The sequence below is a fragment of the Stenella coeruleoalba genome (genome assembly GCF_951394435.1).
Source record: "Stenella coeruleoalba genome assembly, chromosome: 15".
NCBI classification, from domain to species: Eukaryota; Metazoa; Chordata; class Mammalia; order Artiodactyla; family Delphinidae; genus Stenella; species Stenella coeruleoalba.
In genome coordinates this window covers 83,454,249-83,471,077 of record NC_137161.1, presented here as the reverse complement: position 1 = coordinate 83,471,077, position 16,829 = coordinate 83,454,249, and the positions used below count along the sequence as shown (strand labels likewise).

General features: G+C 46.3%; 1 protein-coding gene across 9 annotated transcripts in view; it reads left to right on the top strand.

Annotated features, from left to right (window-relative positions):
- The first annotated feature begins 3,983 nt into the window (after positions 1-3,983).
- Positions 3,984-16,829, top strand: part of LOC307198203 (small integral membrane protein 10-like protein 3) — a 31,120-nt gene continuing 18,274 nt past the window's right edge. For 6 of the 9 annotated variants that reach the window (XR_013831580.1, XR_013831581.1, XR_013831582.1 and 3 more), the window contains exon 1: positions 3,984-4,422. Coding sequence is in view for 3 of the 9 variants with exons in the window: in XM_079944955.1 (XP_079801081.1) it covers positions 4,237-4,422 (186 nt within the window). In the remaining 6 variants the exon portion in view is untranslated. Of the gene's footprint in view, positions 4,423-4,460; positions 4,610-15,186; positions 15,330-16,829 lie in introns of those variants that run through there. The other 3 variants (XM_079944956.1, XM_079944953.1, XM_079944954.1) reach the window with 3 other exon arrangements.

The window sequence follows — 16,829 nt, the reverse complement described above, 5'->3', positions numbered from 1 at the left end:
TTAGCTGAACAGTGGCATTCTATGAATACGTTTTCACTTAAGAATGCTCCATGCTAGTACTGACTCAGCAACTCATGTTGACTTTGATCTGTTGAAGTAGTAAGTCAGGTGCCTGAAAATAACCCCTTAGCAGGAGACTGGAAACTTGCATTTTCCCAAAATGACAATTAAGGTAGTGTGTTGAAATCTACCCCCCCTTTCCAAGTCTCCATGGGAATGAGCACAAGAATTTTAATTACTTCTGACCCACATTTTGGATCGTTTGTGTCCATCTTCTCTTCGAGGTGCTTGTGATCCAGAGTTAAACATTATTAATTATAATGATTAGAATCAACTGAACTTGCTTTCTAAGGACTCAAGGGCTCTGAGTATGAAAATAGCTACTACTTTTTGGGTGCCCTCTGTCTGCCTAGGATGTGCCAGGTACTGTGCATCCCTGATCTCACTTATTTCTCAAAAATATGCTGTAGGATGGGTGTCCTTATCCTCATTTTACAGAACCAGCTCACAGGGCATCGAGCAGTTGCTGAACCTGGAACCTGACCTCTCTGTGCTTTTCTCACCAGGTCATGCTGAAAAGAAAAAAAGGCTTTACTATTTTCCTCACCTGAGATGCTGCTCTGATGGCAAGAGAGAAGATTACAGGCAAATCACCTGGATCTTGTTGATCAACAATCAGGATTGTTAATAAAATTATTTTCCTTTTTTTTTTAAATTTTTATATTTTCCTCTTTGCCTCTGCCTCTTTTCTCCTCTTTCCTCTCATAATCCATTGTACGTCTATGAAAATACTTTTCACACTGACATAATTAGTTCTGTTTGTTTCTCAAATTATAACTAGCAGACTGCCTTTCCCAGAGATGTCAGAAGATTGGGGCTGAGTTAAATGTTAAGTCATGAGGCTACACTGATTTACCCGCCTGCTTTGTAGCAAGGAACTAGTTAACCTTGATATATAGTAAACTTCAAATCTTGTTCGGGTTCCCATGTCTTCTCTTTGACCTCTCATTACATCTAATTACAATAGGCTTCTCACCTTGCTCAGTTAAGCTTTATGGTAATTTTGTTTGCCATTGTTTACGGCAACCGCAGAGCTTGTTAAAAATGCCTCATTGCCTCAATGGCATTTGGAGACAAAGAATGAGTAACCAGGGAGGAGATATATATATATCTCTCACATCTCCGAAGCCCATCTGGTTCTTCAACATAGTTCTAATAAACAGGACTGCCAATTCTCCACCCATGAAAATCTTTATAGGCCCAAGAATAAATTTAGCTGATCTCCAAACCTGTTTGCACATTGTCAGACTGGTTTTGTGTCTTTTGGTAAATTTTCCATGGAAGACCCTAGCCTTTAACATTTAGTCTCCTAAAAACTGTATAAAGAATAGTTCATTTTGCTTTTGGGAGGGGATGGATTGAAAAACAATGATAATTCAGCAGCATGTGTTCTGTTGTCCTCAAAGATAGCATCCACTATGCACCGAAAGGAAAACATGGCTCACAAAAAAAGCGAAGTGAGCTTTTTAAGGTCAGTGATAAATGTGGCAAAATGCAATGCTGCAAAAATAAGGGAAATTAAAAGTTTGTGCAAATCCTTTGAAAAAATATTATTTTCATAATAACAAAACTAGCCACAAGCGGGCTTCCCTGGTGGTGCAGTGGTTAAGAATTCGCCTGCCAATGCAGGGGACACAGGTTCAAGCCCTGGTCTGGGAAGATCCCACATGCCACAGAGCAACTAAGCCCGCGATTACTGAGCCTGCGCTCTAGAGCTCGTGAGCCACACTACTGAGCCTGTGCACTACAGCTATTGAAGCCCGCGAGCCACAACTACTGAGCCCATGTGCCACAACTACTGAAGCCCATCCACCTAGAGCCTGTGCTCCACAACAAGAAAAGCCACCGCAATGAGAAGAACGTGCACTGCAACGAAGAGTAGCTCCCACTCGCCACAACTAGAGAAAGCCCACACACAGTAACGAAGACCCAACGCAGCCAAAAATAAATAAATAAAATAAATAAATTTATATATTAAAAAAAACTAGCCAAAAGCTAAAAACCCTCAAATATCTATTTCTTGGCCCAAAACACTGAACATCAAAAAGTACAATTCTTGGGCTTCCCTGGTGGCTCAGTGGTTGAGCGTCCGCCTGCCAATGAAGGGGACACCGTTCGAGCCCTGGTCCGGGAGGATCCCACATGCCGCGGAGCAACTGAGCCTGTGCACCACAACTACTGAGCCTGTGCTCTAGAGCCCGCAAGCCACAACTACTGAGCCCATGTGCTGCAACTACTGAAGCCAGTGTGCCTGGAGCCCGTGCTCTGCAACAAGAGAGGCCACGGCAACGAGAGGCCCACGCACTGCAGCGAAGTGGTCCCCGCTCGCTACAATCAGAGAAGGCCCCTGCGCAGCAACAGAGACCCAATGCAGCCTAAATAAATAAATTTATTTTTTAAAAAAAGTACAATTCTTTTTAAACAGTAGACATATAAAGAAAAATGATAATCTAAATAATAGTTACAATGACAATACTAGAAATGCCCTATGTAGTTTATAATCTTCCCCTTTGCACTACAGAGGGAAAAAAAAGCATGTTTAAAAAAGATTCTGAATATGAATTCATTTTGTGGTAGAGAAATTTTAATTGATTTTTTTTTTTTTTTTGGCAGCGCCGGGAGGCTTGCGGGATCTTAGTTCCCCTACCAGGGATCGAACTCGCTCCCCTTGCAGTGTAAGCCTGGAGTCCTAACCACTGGACCGCAAGGGAATTCTCTTAAATGATTTTTAAATTTTTTATTTTACTTTTTATTTATTTATTTTTTGTCTGCGTTTGGTCTTCGTTGCTGCACGCGGGCTTTCTCTAGTTGTGGCGAGCGCGGGCTACTCTTCGTTGCCGTGGGCGTGCTTCTCATTACGGTGGCTTCTCTTGTTGCAGAGCACGGGCTCTAGGTGCGCGGGCTTCAGTAGTTGTGGCTCACGGGCTCTAGGCGCACGGGCTTCAGTAGTTGTGGCATGTGGGCTCAGTAGTTGTGGCTCGTGGGCTCTAGAGCACAGGCTCAGTAGTTGTGGCGCACTGGCTTAGTTACTCTGCAGCACGTGGGATCTTCCCGGACCAGGGCTCGAACCCGTGTCCCCTGCACTGGCAGGCGGATTCTTAACCACTGCACCACCAGGGAAGTCCCTTAAGTGATTTTTTAAAACAATTATTATCACAAATCCATTTGGGGACAAAGGATTTTTAAATTTAAATACATTTAAATCCATCTTACACTGTTGCTTTCTATTGTCTCTTTCTTAAAGGACTTGACTTGTTTTTCATTTAACCAATGAAACTTTTTTCCCACCTGAACTACATTCCCAGACTTTCTCTTGGGTGGGCTTAAGTAATGACATGAAATACTGTGTCTGAAACGAGAAACACAAACACCGCCCACAAATCTTTAATAGAAACCTATATGCTTAAGCAGGAATGTAAAAACTCACTGTAAAAAAAATCCGCTTAAAACCACAGAACACTAGAAGTTTTGAAAGTTTCAATATTTTAAATTTTTACATCAGAGGCTTTATAATTAATATCATAACTATTAAAAGATTAAACTATATGTAAGTTGACACTGTAATCTACACGAGGAGTAAGTTCTGCCTGTTGGCCCCAAGCTTTCCTTTTTTTCTTTTTTTAATTGTGGTAAGACACAGAACACAAAATTTACTATTCTAATAATTTTAAAGTTCAGCAGCATTAAGTACATTGACGTCGTTGTGCCACCCTAAACCCACTGTTCAGCTCCTCAGCTCCTCCACTAGGGGGCGGACGAACACAGCGCAATCAGCCGGCCTCTTCGCGCCACCTAGTCTACGCATGCGCTTCTCACCTGGGGAAGGTAAACGGGGGCGGGGCCTGGGCGGAGCCTCGGGGCGGGGCCGGGGCACGCAGGCGCGGCGCGGGCAGTGTGACGTCAGGCTGCGCGGCCGGGCTAGGACCTGGCCTCGGCTCGCTGCGGCTCTTCCCCGAGCGTGACGTGTTGACTCCCCTCCCCGTGGACTCCCTTCCCCGCGGCCCGCCCGCCCGCCTCACCGCCGCCTCCTTCGCTCCCTCAGAGCGGGCCAGCGGCCGGGGTGGAGGCCCGGAGGCGTCGCGGCGCCGAGAGGGCGGGCGGGCAGGCTTCGGAGCCGGGAGGGCCGGGTCCGCGGCCGGTCGGTGCGCGGCGGGCGGGCGGCGGGCGCCGGTCTATATGGCGGCGGCTCTGTCGGGCCTGGCTGTCCGGCTGTCGCGCTCGGCCGCCGCCCGCTCCTATGGGGTCTTCTGCAAGGGGCTGACCCGCACGCTGCTCATCTTTTTCGACCTGGCCTGGCGGTTGCGCATCAACTTCCCCTACCTCTACATCGTGGCTTCCATGATGCTCAACGTCCGCCTGCAGGTGGGTGAGCCGCGCCCGCCCGGCCCCTGTCCCCCGACCCTCCCCGAGCGCCGGTCCGCCCAGCGCGGCCCGGCCCACCTCGCCCAGGACGATGCAGATGCCGCCGGGAGCTGCCAAGCTGGATGCTGAATGTATGCCAAACGCCGTGCATTTCTCCCGCAACCCCACGGGGGAGAAACCCGCTGAGGTTATTGTTATCCCTGTTCCGCAAACGAGGCGGGGTGGGGACGTGAAGCGGCCTGCCTCGGGTACGGGCCTGCGGCTGGGGCGTGGGCTCCGCGGCCAGGCAGGTGGATGCTGCCACGGGCGCCAAAGGCCCTGGCCCTGAAGAGGAAATTTTGCCCAGAAAATTGCAAATTCTGGGGCGCGGGGGTGGGGGGTGAGTTTATGGTTGACTTTTCTAGTTCCCAAACTTTATGAAGCTTTGAAAAGAATTAAAACTTAAGAGGGATTAGTTAATGTTAACCAGTGTTCTGCTGGAGTTATCTCATTTATCCTGGCGGGGGTGGGTGGTGGTGAAAGGAGTGGGGGTGATGAGAGAAAACGAGGTGGAAGGAGGTAGAGAGGCAAAGGTTCAGAGGCTCGAAACAGTTCAGGTGTGAAATAGTTCACACACAAACACACACACCACACGCACACACCCAGCGCCTTGGAGATCATCTTTGCTATAAATGATTGACATTTCTACATCCCTCAAATTCCAGATGCCTTTTTCTGGTGGAATGGAAAGTCATCAAATTGAGAATTATTCCTTTCCAAGTGTGTCATAGATGGCCAAGTGCTGAGCGTGTCTTGGATTTCGTTTTCACGTGGTGGACTGTCTGCTGTGTGCGAGGCACGGGCTCTGTGATGGAGGGATGGGTCCCTGTCCATCGAGAGCTTACAGTCCGGTGGTACTTGTGTTGCTCCCTGGTGTGCAAAATGAGGAAGCCTGAGTAGGAGTATGCAGTATTGACATGGGCGGGGCAGGTGTTTTTCTTTTTCCCTTTGGTTTAGTTGTATCAGAATATAATTGTCTCTAAGCTTGAACTGGAAGTTTTGGGTGCCTGTCACTGGTGCTGGCAGGCCACATAAAACTTAAAACCCACTGTTCATCAAAATTGTGTTCAGGTGAGTTGGGATGAACCTGCCTCTCTATTTCAGGGTCCAAACTGAGATACTTTTATGTGAGTAGGGACTTGTGGCATCCTTAAGTGGTTCCTGACAAAAGGAGTAGAAAACTCGGATACCTTTCCAGCATGTGGTATCAATGTGTAAAGAAGGGTGCTGGGAGTGGGGACTGGGGTAAATCAGAAAGCCTGTGCTCTATCCACTTGTCACTAGCCAACTGTTGTTTGTCAGATATAGCAATTTACAAGAGAAATTGGAAATCCTGATTTTTTAAATATCAACTTAACAAAAAATAAACTGTGGGTAAAACAAAATATTTGACCCCAAGCGCCACTTTGGAAACTCTTGTTCTAGTGTTACATTTATAATTTGCAGTCGTCTGTAAAAATCACAAGAATGACTGTAAGAGAAAACCTACGTAATGTTGAAAATACTCAATTTTGTACCATTAAAAAAAAAATCAGCTTTCTCATATGCTTACTTAGCTATTTATGACCACTCCCCTAGTCCAAGCTACTATAATCACTCACCAGGCCTATTGCAGGTGCCTCTATCTATTCTCCACAGGGCCCTAGAGAAGTCTTTTAAAAACATAAATCAGATTGTGTCATTCCTCACAAAAAAACAGAAAACAAAAACTGCTTCCCATTGCATGTGGAATGCAGTTCACATGTTTCTATCCTGCAGATCTGATTTCTGTCCACCTTTCTAACCTCTCCCCTGGCCTGTTCCTTGCTTGCTATCATTTCTCTTATTTTTCTATGTACTCTTAGCATGCACCAAGCCCTTGCGGCCCCTGGGCACTTGCACTTGCTGTTCTTTCCACCTCGAGTGCTCTTCCTTGGCTCTTTGAATGCTGATACATTCTCACACCCAGGTTCTGCTTTCAGAGAGGTCTTTTGGGGTCACCAAGGAGGATCTTTTCGGGTCACCAATCGGTATGATCTTGCAGCTGCTCTCTTCACTGCAAGAGTGCTGAAGGCTTGTTTGTTTCATATCAACAAGGAGCAGAGGAGTCTGTTCCTATTACGATGCTGAGGGTTTCCAAATCTCTCAGTTGCTTGTAAGGCAGTAGGATTATCTCTGGAAAGGTTGTTCAAATACAGATTTCATAACAAGGAGTTTGCACTGTCATGATTGAGGGTAAATGCATTTTGGAGGCGGGAAGTTGGCTCTGTGAGGATGGCGTGGGCAGTAGGGAGAGCTGGGTACACCAGGCTAATGGATGACTTGGTGGACTTGATGTCAAGTCATCATCCAGGTACAGCACAGCTTTAGAGTACTGGGGAATTCGGACGCTCTGGCTGTAGAGTGTGGGCTTTGTTGGTCAGTTCAGGAGTGAGTGGGAGGTGGGGAGGCCCAGACAAGGTGGTCGCCGGGTACCTTGCGGGAGGGCTGTCTGAGAACTACGTGAGGATTTTAGGTGTGATCTTGGGCTTGGATCAAGTGCATCAGCAGCCTGTCGCATGCTGAGGGGGGCAAGGTGGGAGTTGGGGTGTCTCTTTACTGTAACATTTCCATCTGCTGCTTTAAACTCCCCTGCAGGTTTAGAGTTTCTGTTCATTGGTGGAAGATCATTGACTTACCTGACTTGAGGGTTTAATGATTATGGCCTCTGGTAAAGAGAAGTGCAACAGGAAATAGGGGACAAGAGTAAGGGGATGGGCCAACTCACAGCCACCTGCTTACTCAGGACACTCTGTCCATCCTCTTCCTTGCAGGGGCGCTGGAGCCTGTTTTGTGAGTCATAATGAATAAAGAACTCTGTCCCACATGTTTACTCAGGACCCCCAAACCATCTGTCAGTAGGGTAGCCGGGCATTTTAAGGAGATTGATACCTCTTCTTCAATTTTTTTTTTTTTTTTTTTTTTTGCGGTACGTGAGCCTCTCACTGTTGCGGCCTCTCCCGTTGTGGAGCATAGGCTCCGGACGCGCAGGCTCAGTGGCCATGGCTCACGGGCCCAGCTGCTCTGCGGCATGTGGGATCTTCCCGGACCAGGGCACGAACCTGTGTCCCCTGCATCGGCAGGCGGACTCTCAACCACTGCGCCACCAGGGAAGCCTCTTCTTCAATTTGAGAGTGATTAAATGAGAAAATAGATGCAAAGGGCTTTGTAAACTGAGAAGGGCTATGATTTAAAAATACCGTTTGCAAGCAAGGCTTAATCTCCTAGAGTCATTAGCATCCTCCTTATTTATATATAATCTGAAATACAAAGCATTGAAAAAAATGAGAATCCATACCAAATACTAAATGTAGTAAAAGGAAGATGAAAAAAAGTGCTCTGAGAACCTGCTATAATTGAACAAGTTATGCCTACAATGTTTCAGTTACGTTGCCTGTGGAAAGAATCAAGTATCTTAGCCCCAGGTCCCCTAGATTCGCGTAACCATGAAAAGAGGAGGCCTGAAAGAGAACAGCTGGAGAAGGTGACTTCATGAAGGTGAGGGATAGTTGTCAGACCAAGCTGTGGCCTTGGCTTTCTGAGCAGGCAGCCACACAGCCCTGTGCTGAGCTGGCCAGGCCGAGAACCTCTCTTGGCCTGTCCTCTGCGGCCTGTCTCCTTGTTTTGTTTCTAACTGCTCTTCTTCAGGCTCCTCTCTCCGAAAGACTTTCTAGATCCATAGCTCCATAGGTTTCAGTGTTCACCTATCACTTGAAAATCTGTATTCATTCCTTCCAACCAGGTAAAAAGAGTTGAGGAATGCACGCAGGGCTGGGGAAGCTGGGTGCTGTTCCAAATAGAGCACTCAGAGTGGGCCTTAGCGATGAGCAAAACTTGAAGGGGATGAGGGCTTTAGCCATGGAGATGCCCGGCTTAGCAGAGAAGCCTTGCAGCCCATGCGAGAGCTCTGCGTGTCCCAGGGCAGTGGGAGGTGGCCGGAGGCTGGGACTGAGAGGCTCGTGTGCCTTGGACTGCCAGGACGTTGGCCTTGACTGATTGAAATCATCTTATGGCCGGACAATTTCAAAAAGTAGTAAAGATTCCAAGGGTCGACTGCAGCTTGAAGTGAGTTTTATTTTGTTGCTTGATCTACATCAAGCTCCTGGAAGAAAGTTGGAGGAAATTATAGACTATTAAGGAACATCATAAAAGCTTAAGAGGCAAAGTCAGAAGCATGAGCTCAGTAAAACGTAGGAGTTTGTTCTGGCTTCTGGGGTATTGAACAGCTATATACTTTGAGATGGAAAATTCCAAACATGTAGGACACATAAAAATACCATGGAATCTTTCCTATCTTTCAAGGGAATTCATAATCATGGTTTTTCATAAACTTTTGAAAAAAGTTCCACTTCTAAAGATAGGTTGAAGTAGATTTTAAAAAATTTTTAACCTGCATAAAATTTGAAAGAATAGTACAGTGAACACCTGTATCCTTGACTCAAGTTTTTAAAAAGTCTTAGAAGTAAATTCTCACATAATGGTTCAAGCAGATGTTAAAGTATATGAATTAGGTCTATATGTACTAATGTTAAAAGGTATCCACCAAATATACAGTGAAGAAAAGCAAGTTTAAAAACCATCTAAGTAGTAGCACATTTAAAAAATTTTTCATAAATACACTTGTCAATACCTAGAGCAGGGAGAAGCATGCCAGGACCAGGAGGCAGCCCGAACTCAGGAGAGAGCCTGGGCATTCCTCCTCACATGATCTGTGCAGAAGGGCCAATGTTTCTTCACCTCCACAGACTGGATGGTTTGTAAACAACAAACATTAATTTCTCGCAGTTCTGGAGGCCGAGAAGTCCAAGATCAAGGCACCAGTATGGTTAAGGTCTCTTGAGGACCCTCCTGGTTCGTAGCCAGTGCCTTCTTGCTGTGTCCTCACATGGTAGAAGGGGCTAGGGATCTCTGGCATCTTTTTATAGGAACATTAATTGGGGCTTGCCTGGTGGCACAGTGGTTAAGAATCCGCCTGCCAATGCAGGGGACACGGATTTGAGCCCTGGTCCGGGAAGATCCCACATGGCCGTGGAGCAACTAAGCCCATGTGCCACGACTACTGAGCCCGTGTGCCACAACTACTGAAGCCTGCGTGCCTATAGCTCGTGCTCTGCAACAAGAGAAGCCACCGCAATGAGAAGCCCGCGCCCTGCAACGAAGAGTAGCCCCCGCTCGCCGCAACTAGAGAAAGCTCGCGCGCAGTGACAAAGACCCAACGCAGCCAAAAATAAATTTAAAAAAATTAATCTCACTCACCTCCTAATACCATCATCTTTTGAGGTTAGGGGTTCAGCATATGAATTTTGGGGGGTTACAAACATTCAGACCATAGCATCTCCTGATAGGTTTGTAAGATCCAATAGAAATGAATTGCTTTTAAACATAAGAACTAAATGTAGTTCTTAGAATGTAGTTCTTAGAATGTAGGGGAAAATCTTCATGATACTGAATTTGGCAATGATTTCTTGCCAAAAGCACAGGCAACAAAAGAAAAAGATAAATTGGACTGTGAATATTAGACATTGGTTCATCAAAGGATACTATCAAGAGAGTGAAAGAGGCAACTCACAGAATGGGAGAAAGTATAGTTGACCCTTGAAGAACACAGGTTTGAACCGTGCAGGTCCACTAATACGCAGAATTTTTTCAGTAGTATATGTTAACACTGCGTGATCTGAGGTTGGTTGAATCTTCAGATGTGGAACTGCAAAGACGGAGGAACCATGTATAGGAAGGGTTGCTGTAAAGTTGTACTCAGATTTTCGACTGTGAGGAGGGTCAATGTCCCTAGCCCCCAAGTTGTTCAAGGGTCACCTGTATTTGCAAACCATATATCTGTTAAGGATTAATGTCCAAAATATGTAAAGAACTCGTACAACTCAGCAGCAACAAAAAACCCAATCCAAAAATTGGCAAAGGACTTGAATAGACATTTCTCCAAAGAAGATAGATCAATGGCAAGTAAACCCAGGAAAAGATGGGCAATTGGAACATGTTTGTGGGCAGCCAGTCCACCAACTATGGTGAGGCCCTGACACATCATTATGATGACCTCTGAGCCCCAGCTTGCCCACTTCAGCCTTGTGGCCCCATGGGATGCCCAGAGGAGGGGCCCTGGTGGCCAGGCGCCTCTCCCCATACCAGCCCTGCAGGATGTGGACGCAGTGTCCCCCTGCCTCTGGGCTCTCACAGACCCACCGGGTCAACTTCTCTCCCTGAGACTCGGCTCCTCCCATCTCTCCCCATCCCACTCCAGGGACACTCATGGACCTGAAGGGTGAGTGACCACTCGTTTCTCACTGACAGTCTCCCAACCCAGACCCAGGGACCCCCACGCCAGGCTTAGTTTCCAAGAGCCCTCACTAACTGCTCCAGTTCCAAATCTGAGCCCAGCCACACAGGCTGAGAAACACTCCCCCTGCCCAGCCCTCGCCTGGCCTGGCACTGCCCCTAGGATGCCTCTCCTCTGCCAGGGCGGTAATAAAATCCAGTGCTAGGAGAGAAGAATTAGGGAACTGCAAATCAAAGCCACAACGAGATGCTACCTCACACCCGTTAGGTTGGCTATTATGGGGTGAGGGGGAGGGAAAGAACGCGAGGATGTGGAGAGATTAAAACCCTTGTGCACTGTTGGTGGGAATGTAAAATGGTGCAGTTGCTATGGAAAACAGTTTGGCAAGTCCTCAGAAAGTTAAACATAGAATCACTGTATGATTCAGCAAGTTCACTGGTAGGTGTATACCCCAAAGATTTGAAAACAGGGGCTCAGGCACTTGTGCTCCAATGTTCATAGCACTATGGACAACAGCCAAAAAGTAGATACAATCCAAGTGTCCATCAACAGATGAGTGGATAAACAGAAGGTTTTATACTTTCAATGCAAAATTATACATCTTTGAAAAGGAATAAAGTTCTTTTTTGGCTGTGCCGTGCAGCTTGCAGGATCTTAGTTCCCTGACCAGTGGTCGAACCCGTGCCCCCTGCAGTGGAAGCAAGGAGTCTTAACCACTGGACCACCAGGAAAGTCCCAGGAATAAAGTTCTGATACCTGCTACAGCTTGATGAACCTTAGGAACACTATTCATAGAGACAGAATGTAGAAGGTGGTTGCCAGGGGCTGGAGAGGGGGAATGGGAATTGTTTAATGGAAACAGTTCTAGTTTGGAATGATGAAAATGTTCTAGAAATGTGTGGTGGTGATGGATGGTAGATTTTATGTATATTTTACTGCAGTTTTTTTTTAAAGTACTAGAAAAGTGATTATGCTGTTGGTTGTTGTGGCAGTGTTAAGTTGCCATAGAAGTTTCTAAGAGCCTATTCTTAATTTTGTTCTTGAATGATCACAGTAGCAAACTTGGGGGTGTGGCCAGGGTCCAGTGGCTTGTACATTTTTAAGGATTTTGGCTTACTCTGAGTGAAATGGGAAACATTTCACTGAGATGTGACCTAATCTCATTTGCTTTTATAAAGGATCATTTTTTTCTTCTTTTAAAAAAAAAGGTTTATTTTTTCTTTTAAGGATCTTTTTTTTTTTTCCCTGCGCAGCATGGCTTGTGGAATCTTAGTTTGCCAACCAGGGATTGAACCCAAGCCCCATCAGTGAAAGCACCGAGTCCTAACCACTGGACTGCCACGGAATTCTCTAAAGATCATATTATAAAAAAACCTTTATTACGGGAATATTCAAATATACACAGAAGTGGAGTACAGTTGTCCCTTGGTACCTGCAAGGGGTTGGTTTCAGGACCCCTGGGGATACCAAAATCCACAGATGCTCAAGTCCCTTGTATAAAACTGTGTAGTATTTGCATGTAACCCGTGTACATCCTCCCTTATACTTTAAATCATCTCTAGATTACTTTTAATACCTAATACAATGTAAATGCTATGTAAATAGTTGTAAACACAATGTAAGTGCCATGTAAATAGTTGCTAGCACATAGCAAATTCAAGTTTTGCTTTTTGGAACTTTCTGGAAATTCCCCCCCCCCCCAAAAATTCTATTTTTTTCTATTTCCTCTTGGTTGAATCCTCAGATGCGGAACTTGCAGATATGGAGGGCCACTTGTAGTATAATAAACCCCATGTATCCATCACTTCTTTTCAGTAAGGATCAACTCTTTGCTAATCCTGTTTTATCTTTTCTCCCCAGTCCTGCACTGTGTTCATCTAATCACCCCACACCGGAGTATTTTAAATAAATCCCAGACAGAACAGATCACTTTTTTGGTTTGTTGCTTAGTTTTTACTTTGAAGTAATTTGACTTACAGAGGTTGCACGTCAGTGCAGAGAGTTCCCATAGACCCTTCCCCCAGCTTCCTCTAATGTTGACATCTTACCTGGCCAGAGTACAGGCATCAGAACTAAGAAGTTAACGTTGGTGCAATACTCTGGATTTCACCAGTTTTTTCCACCAGTGAATTTTTTTCTATCCCTGGACCCCACAGTGCATTTAGTTGCCATGCCTTAGTCTCATCCAATCTGTAATTTCCTTAGTCTTGTCTTTTATGTCCGTCAGTTGTTTTTTCAGCTTTTGGGTGTTTTTCACTTTTTGGCTGTTGCCACGCACATTCTACAGGCACACCTTAGGTATCGTGGGTTCGGTTCCAGACCACTGCAATAAAGCGGTTATCGTGCTAAAGCGAGGCACGTGAACTTTTTGGTTTCCCAGTGCATGTAAAAGTTATGTTTACACTATAAGGTAGTCTATTAAATGTGCAATAGCATTATGTCTAAAAAATGGACATACCTTAATTAAAAAATACTTGATTGCCAAAAAATGCTAACCATCATCTGAGCCTCCATTGAGTCATCATCATTTTTGCCGTAGTAACATCAAAGGTAACTGATCACAGACCACCATTACAAATACAATAGTAATGAAAAAGTTTGAAGTATTGCAGGAATTACCAAAATGTTCAGATACGAAGTGAGCAAATGCCGTTGGAAAAATGGCGCCAATAGACTTGCTCAATGCAGGGTTGCCATAAACCTTCAGTTTGTAAAAAACACTGCGAAAGGTAATAAAGCGAGGTGTGCTTGTGTAGGTGTTGTGTGGGCATGTGTTTTCATTTCTCTTGGTTATGTACCTAGGGGTGGAATTGCTGGGTCATATAGTAACTCTGCATTCAGCCATTTCAAAGAGATCACTCTTACTTCACGGTAAGAGTGGAGGGTGGAAGCAGGGAGACCCTTAGATTAACAGGAGAGGATGCTGGTGGTTTCTCAGGGCGCAGCAGGGGAGGTGATGGGAGGAGGTTGCACTGTGGGTGTATCTTGGTGTTTGAGCCAACAGGCTTGCCTGCCTTAAAGGAAGAGGTGGTGTGAGAGAAAAGCTCATTAGCATCTCTTTGTGTGTGAGCTATACATGTTCTTTACCCAATTTTTTTTTTTTTTTTTTGCGGTACCTCTCCCGTTGCGGAGCACGGGCTCCGGATGTTCAGGCTCAGCGGCCATGGCTCACGGGCCCAGCCACTCTGCGGCACGTGGGATCTTCCCAGACTGGGGCACGAACCCGCGTCCTCTGCATCGGCAGGTGGACTCTCAACCACTGCGCCACCAGGGAAGCCCTCTTTACCCATTTTTTGGTGGGTTGTTGGTGGGTTTCTTGGAGCCACCAAGAAACCCACCAACTTATCAGACACCTTATCAGTTGTCTGTGATAAGAGTTGAAATTTTTTTCCAGTTAATATATTTTTGACTTTGTTTATAGTGTGTTTTTGCCATACTGAAGTTTATGTAGTCAAATTTAATAATCTTTTCTGACTTTTGGGTTTTGTCATAGTTAGAAAGGCCTTCCAAATGCTAAAGATATAAGGAATTCACCTGTTATTTATTCTGGTACCATTATATCATGTTTTACTTTTTCTTGTGTGTGTGTGTGTGTGTGTGTGTGTGTGGTACATGGGCCTCTCACTGTTGTGGCCTCTCCTGTTGTGGAGCACAGGCTCTGGACACGCAGGCTCAGCGGCCATGGTTCACGGGCCCAGCTGCTCCGCGGCATGTGGGATCTTCCCGGACCGGGGCACGAACCCGCGTCCCCTGCATCGGCAGGCGGACTCTCAACCACTGCGCCACCAGGGAAGCCCCATGTTTTACTTTTAAATGTAGAGTGTTGGAATTTATCCTGGTATATGGTGTATGATGTTGATCCAAACTGACCGTTCTCTGAACAGCACTGCCGGGAGAAACCTCGTGTGTATGACATTCTTGTCCTTGTACATACATTCGCTAGAAAGCAAGGTTCGAGAAGACAGAGCCCTTTTTGTCTGCTCGGTGCACTGTCCTGATACCAGCGCCTAGAACAACGCCTGGCTTAGGGGCTCCGTGAACGCTCGCTGATTGAATCTCTAGCAAAAAATCATAGGTGTAGAATCCCAAAGGAAATGTTATACTCATTTGTAAATAATTTTCAAAGTCATTGCCTACTTGCCTTCCACAGAGGTGCTGCACTGTGTGTTCCCTCTGGCCATGCGGGGGGCCCTCTGGTTGCTCCCCGTCCCCTGTGGCCACTCCAGCCTGGGCCTCGGTCTCTGTCCCCCACTGCAATGTGCTGGTCCGTGCTTAGGCCACTTCCGTGTTGCCATCCAGTGGTCACTTCTCTGTCCTCTGCTTTACAGACCCCCTCAGCAGCGTTTTGTCACTGGTTCCCTCTAATGCTCTTGCTGATAATGGTACTAATAGCAGCTGTTTCTTGGATGCCACAGGCTGCTGGTCAGAGAACATGCTGGGTGCTTTCACATGAAGAGTCCTCACACATCCTGAGGAAAGAGGACACAGCCTAGCTCAGCCATCCTTCTCGCCTCTCGGCCCTCGGACGTGTGAGCGCACCTTTGAGCCTCTGGGTGACCGAAGCAGGGGACAGAGTAGTGGCCTGCAGGAGCTGCACAGCCAGCTTAGAGCACAGGTGTGATTTGGACGCGCTGAGTGGTTTGCAGCAGGAAGTTGGTCCCTGTGGTCTGCTTCCTGTGCTTATGATTCAGTGTAACACAGAGATGACCCAGCCCTTCCTGTTTCTCATCCTCTAAACTGTGTAGCAGCTTGAGCAATTTGTTACTCAGCTTGTGTGTGTCAGCTGCCTCCTCAGGCTGATGTTTCAGTGCTCAGCTCAGCGATGGTCAGGTCTGCTAACGCTCACCTCTGAGAGCTGTGAGTGTGTGATATCACTCATATGCGGGACCTAAACATAACACAAATGAATGTACACGCAAAGCAGAGACAGACTCGCAGGTACAGAAAACAAACTGGTGGTTACGGAGGGGGGCAAATTAGGGGTATGGGATTAACAAATACAAACAATGATGTATAAAATAGATAAGCAACAAGGATATATTGTATAGCCATCATCTTGTAATAACTTTTAATGGAGTGTCATCTGTAAAAATACTGAATCCACTATGCTGTACACCTGAAATTAATATAACATTGTAAATCAACTATACTTCAATTTAAAAAAAGGCCGTGAAGCCAGGTGGCCTTGGAGCACATTTGTGAGCTGTCACCAGGCAGGACCCCCGTCAAGCCCATTGTTGTCTAACCTGGCCGGGCAGCCCCTGCCCCATTAGCTGTGTCTGCGCCCCCAGCCCCACGCCGGCCCGCTTTGGGAATAGCCTTGCCACCTGGCTTTTGGGAGCACAGAGGCTGGGATATTTTTAGTTTCCAGAGCACTGGTATCCAGCCCATCATGTCCCTGAGGCCATTAATAGCCCAGGTTAGGGAAGGGAAGGTGTTGGCCGTCCAAGAGGGCACAGCTGCCTAACTGGGTCAGGCCTGTTGTCAGGCAGCAAGTCAGCTGCCTCCACAGGTGGGGACTCTGGTGGGAGAGACTGCTCCTGTCCACCCCGAGGATCGTGGACACACCAGACAACCTCGTCTCCCTGCACACCTCACCCCCTCTGGCCTCTGTGGCTCCATTTTCAACCTTTGTCATTCGCTGAGGGGCAGGGGGAGGCACCTGTCGGGGAGGTACAGAGTGTAAGTTCAGGAATTTACTCCCAGTCCTGCACTTTGCTTTTCCTGAATCATACTGTCTTGAATTTCAGAATAGACTTCCCTCATTCTGGGGCAGGGAGGGGGTGTGTCAGTTTTTGTGGATAAGATGGTTTGCCATAATTTATGCTGCTTATTATTTCGTAGACTTAACATGGGGGTTGAGGGGTGGGAAATGATGAGAGAGCTGGGGCCGAGGATGGTTAGTTATATAATTGTGCATATTTTATTTGGTATGATATAGTGTGCCAAGATGTATGTATTCAAAAGTACAGTGAGAATAAACCACAAAAAACATTTCACAGGTGACTGCGTGTTTGGAAATTACTTGAAAATTATTTCTGGCTCTCAACATATAAGT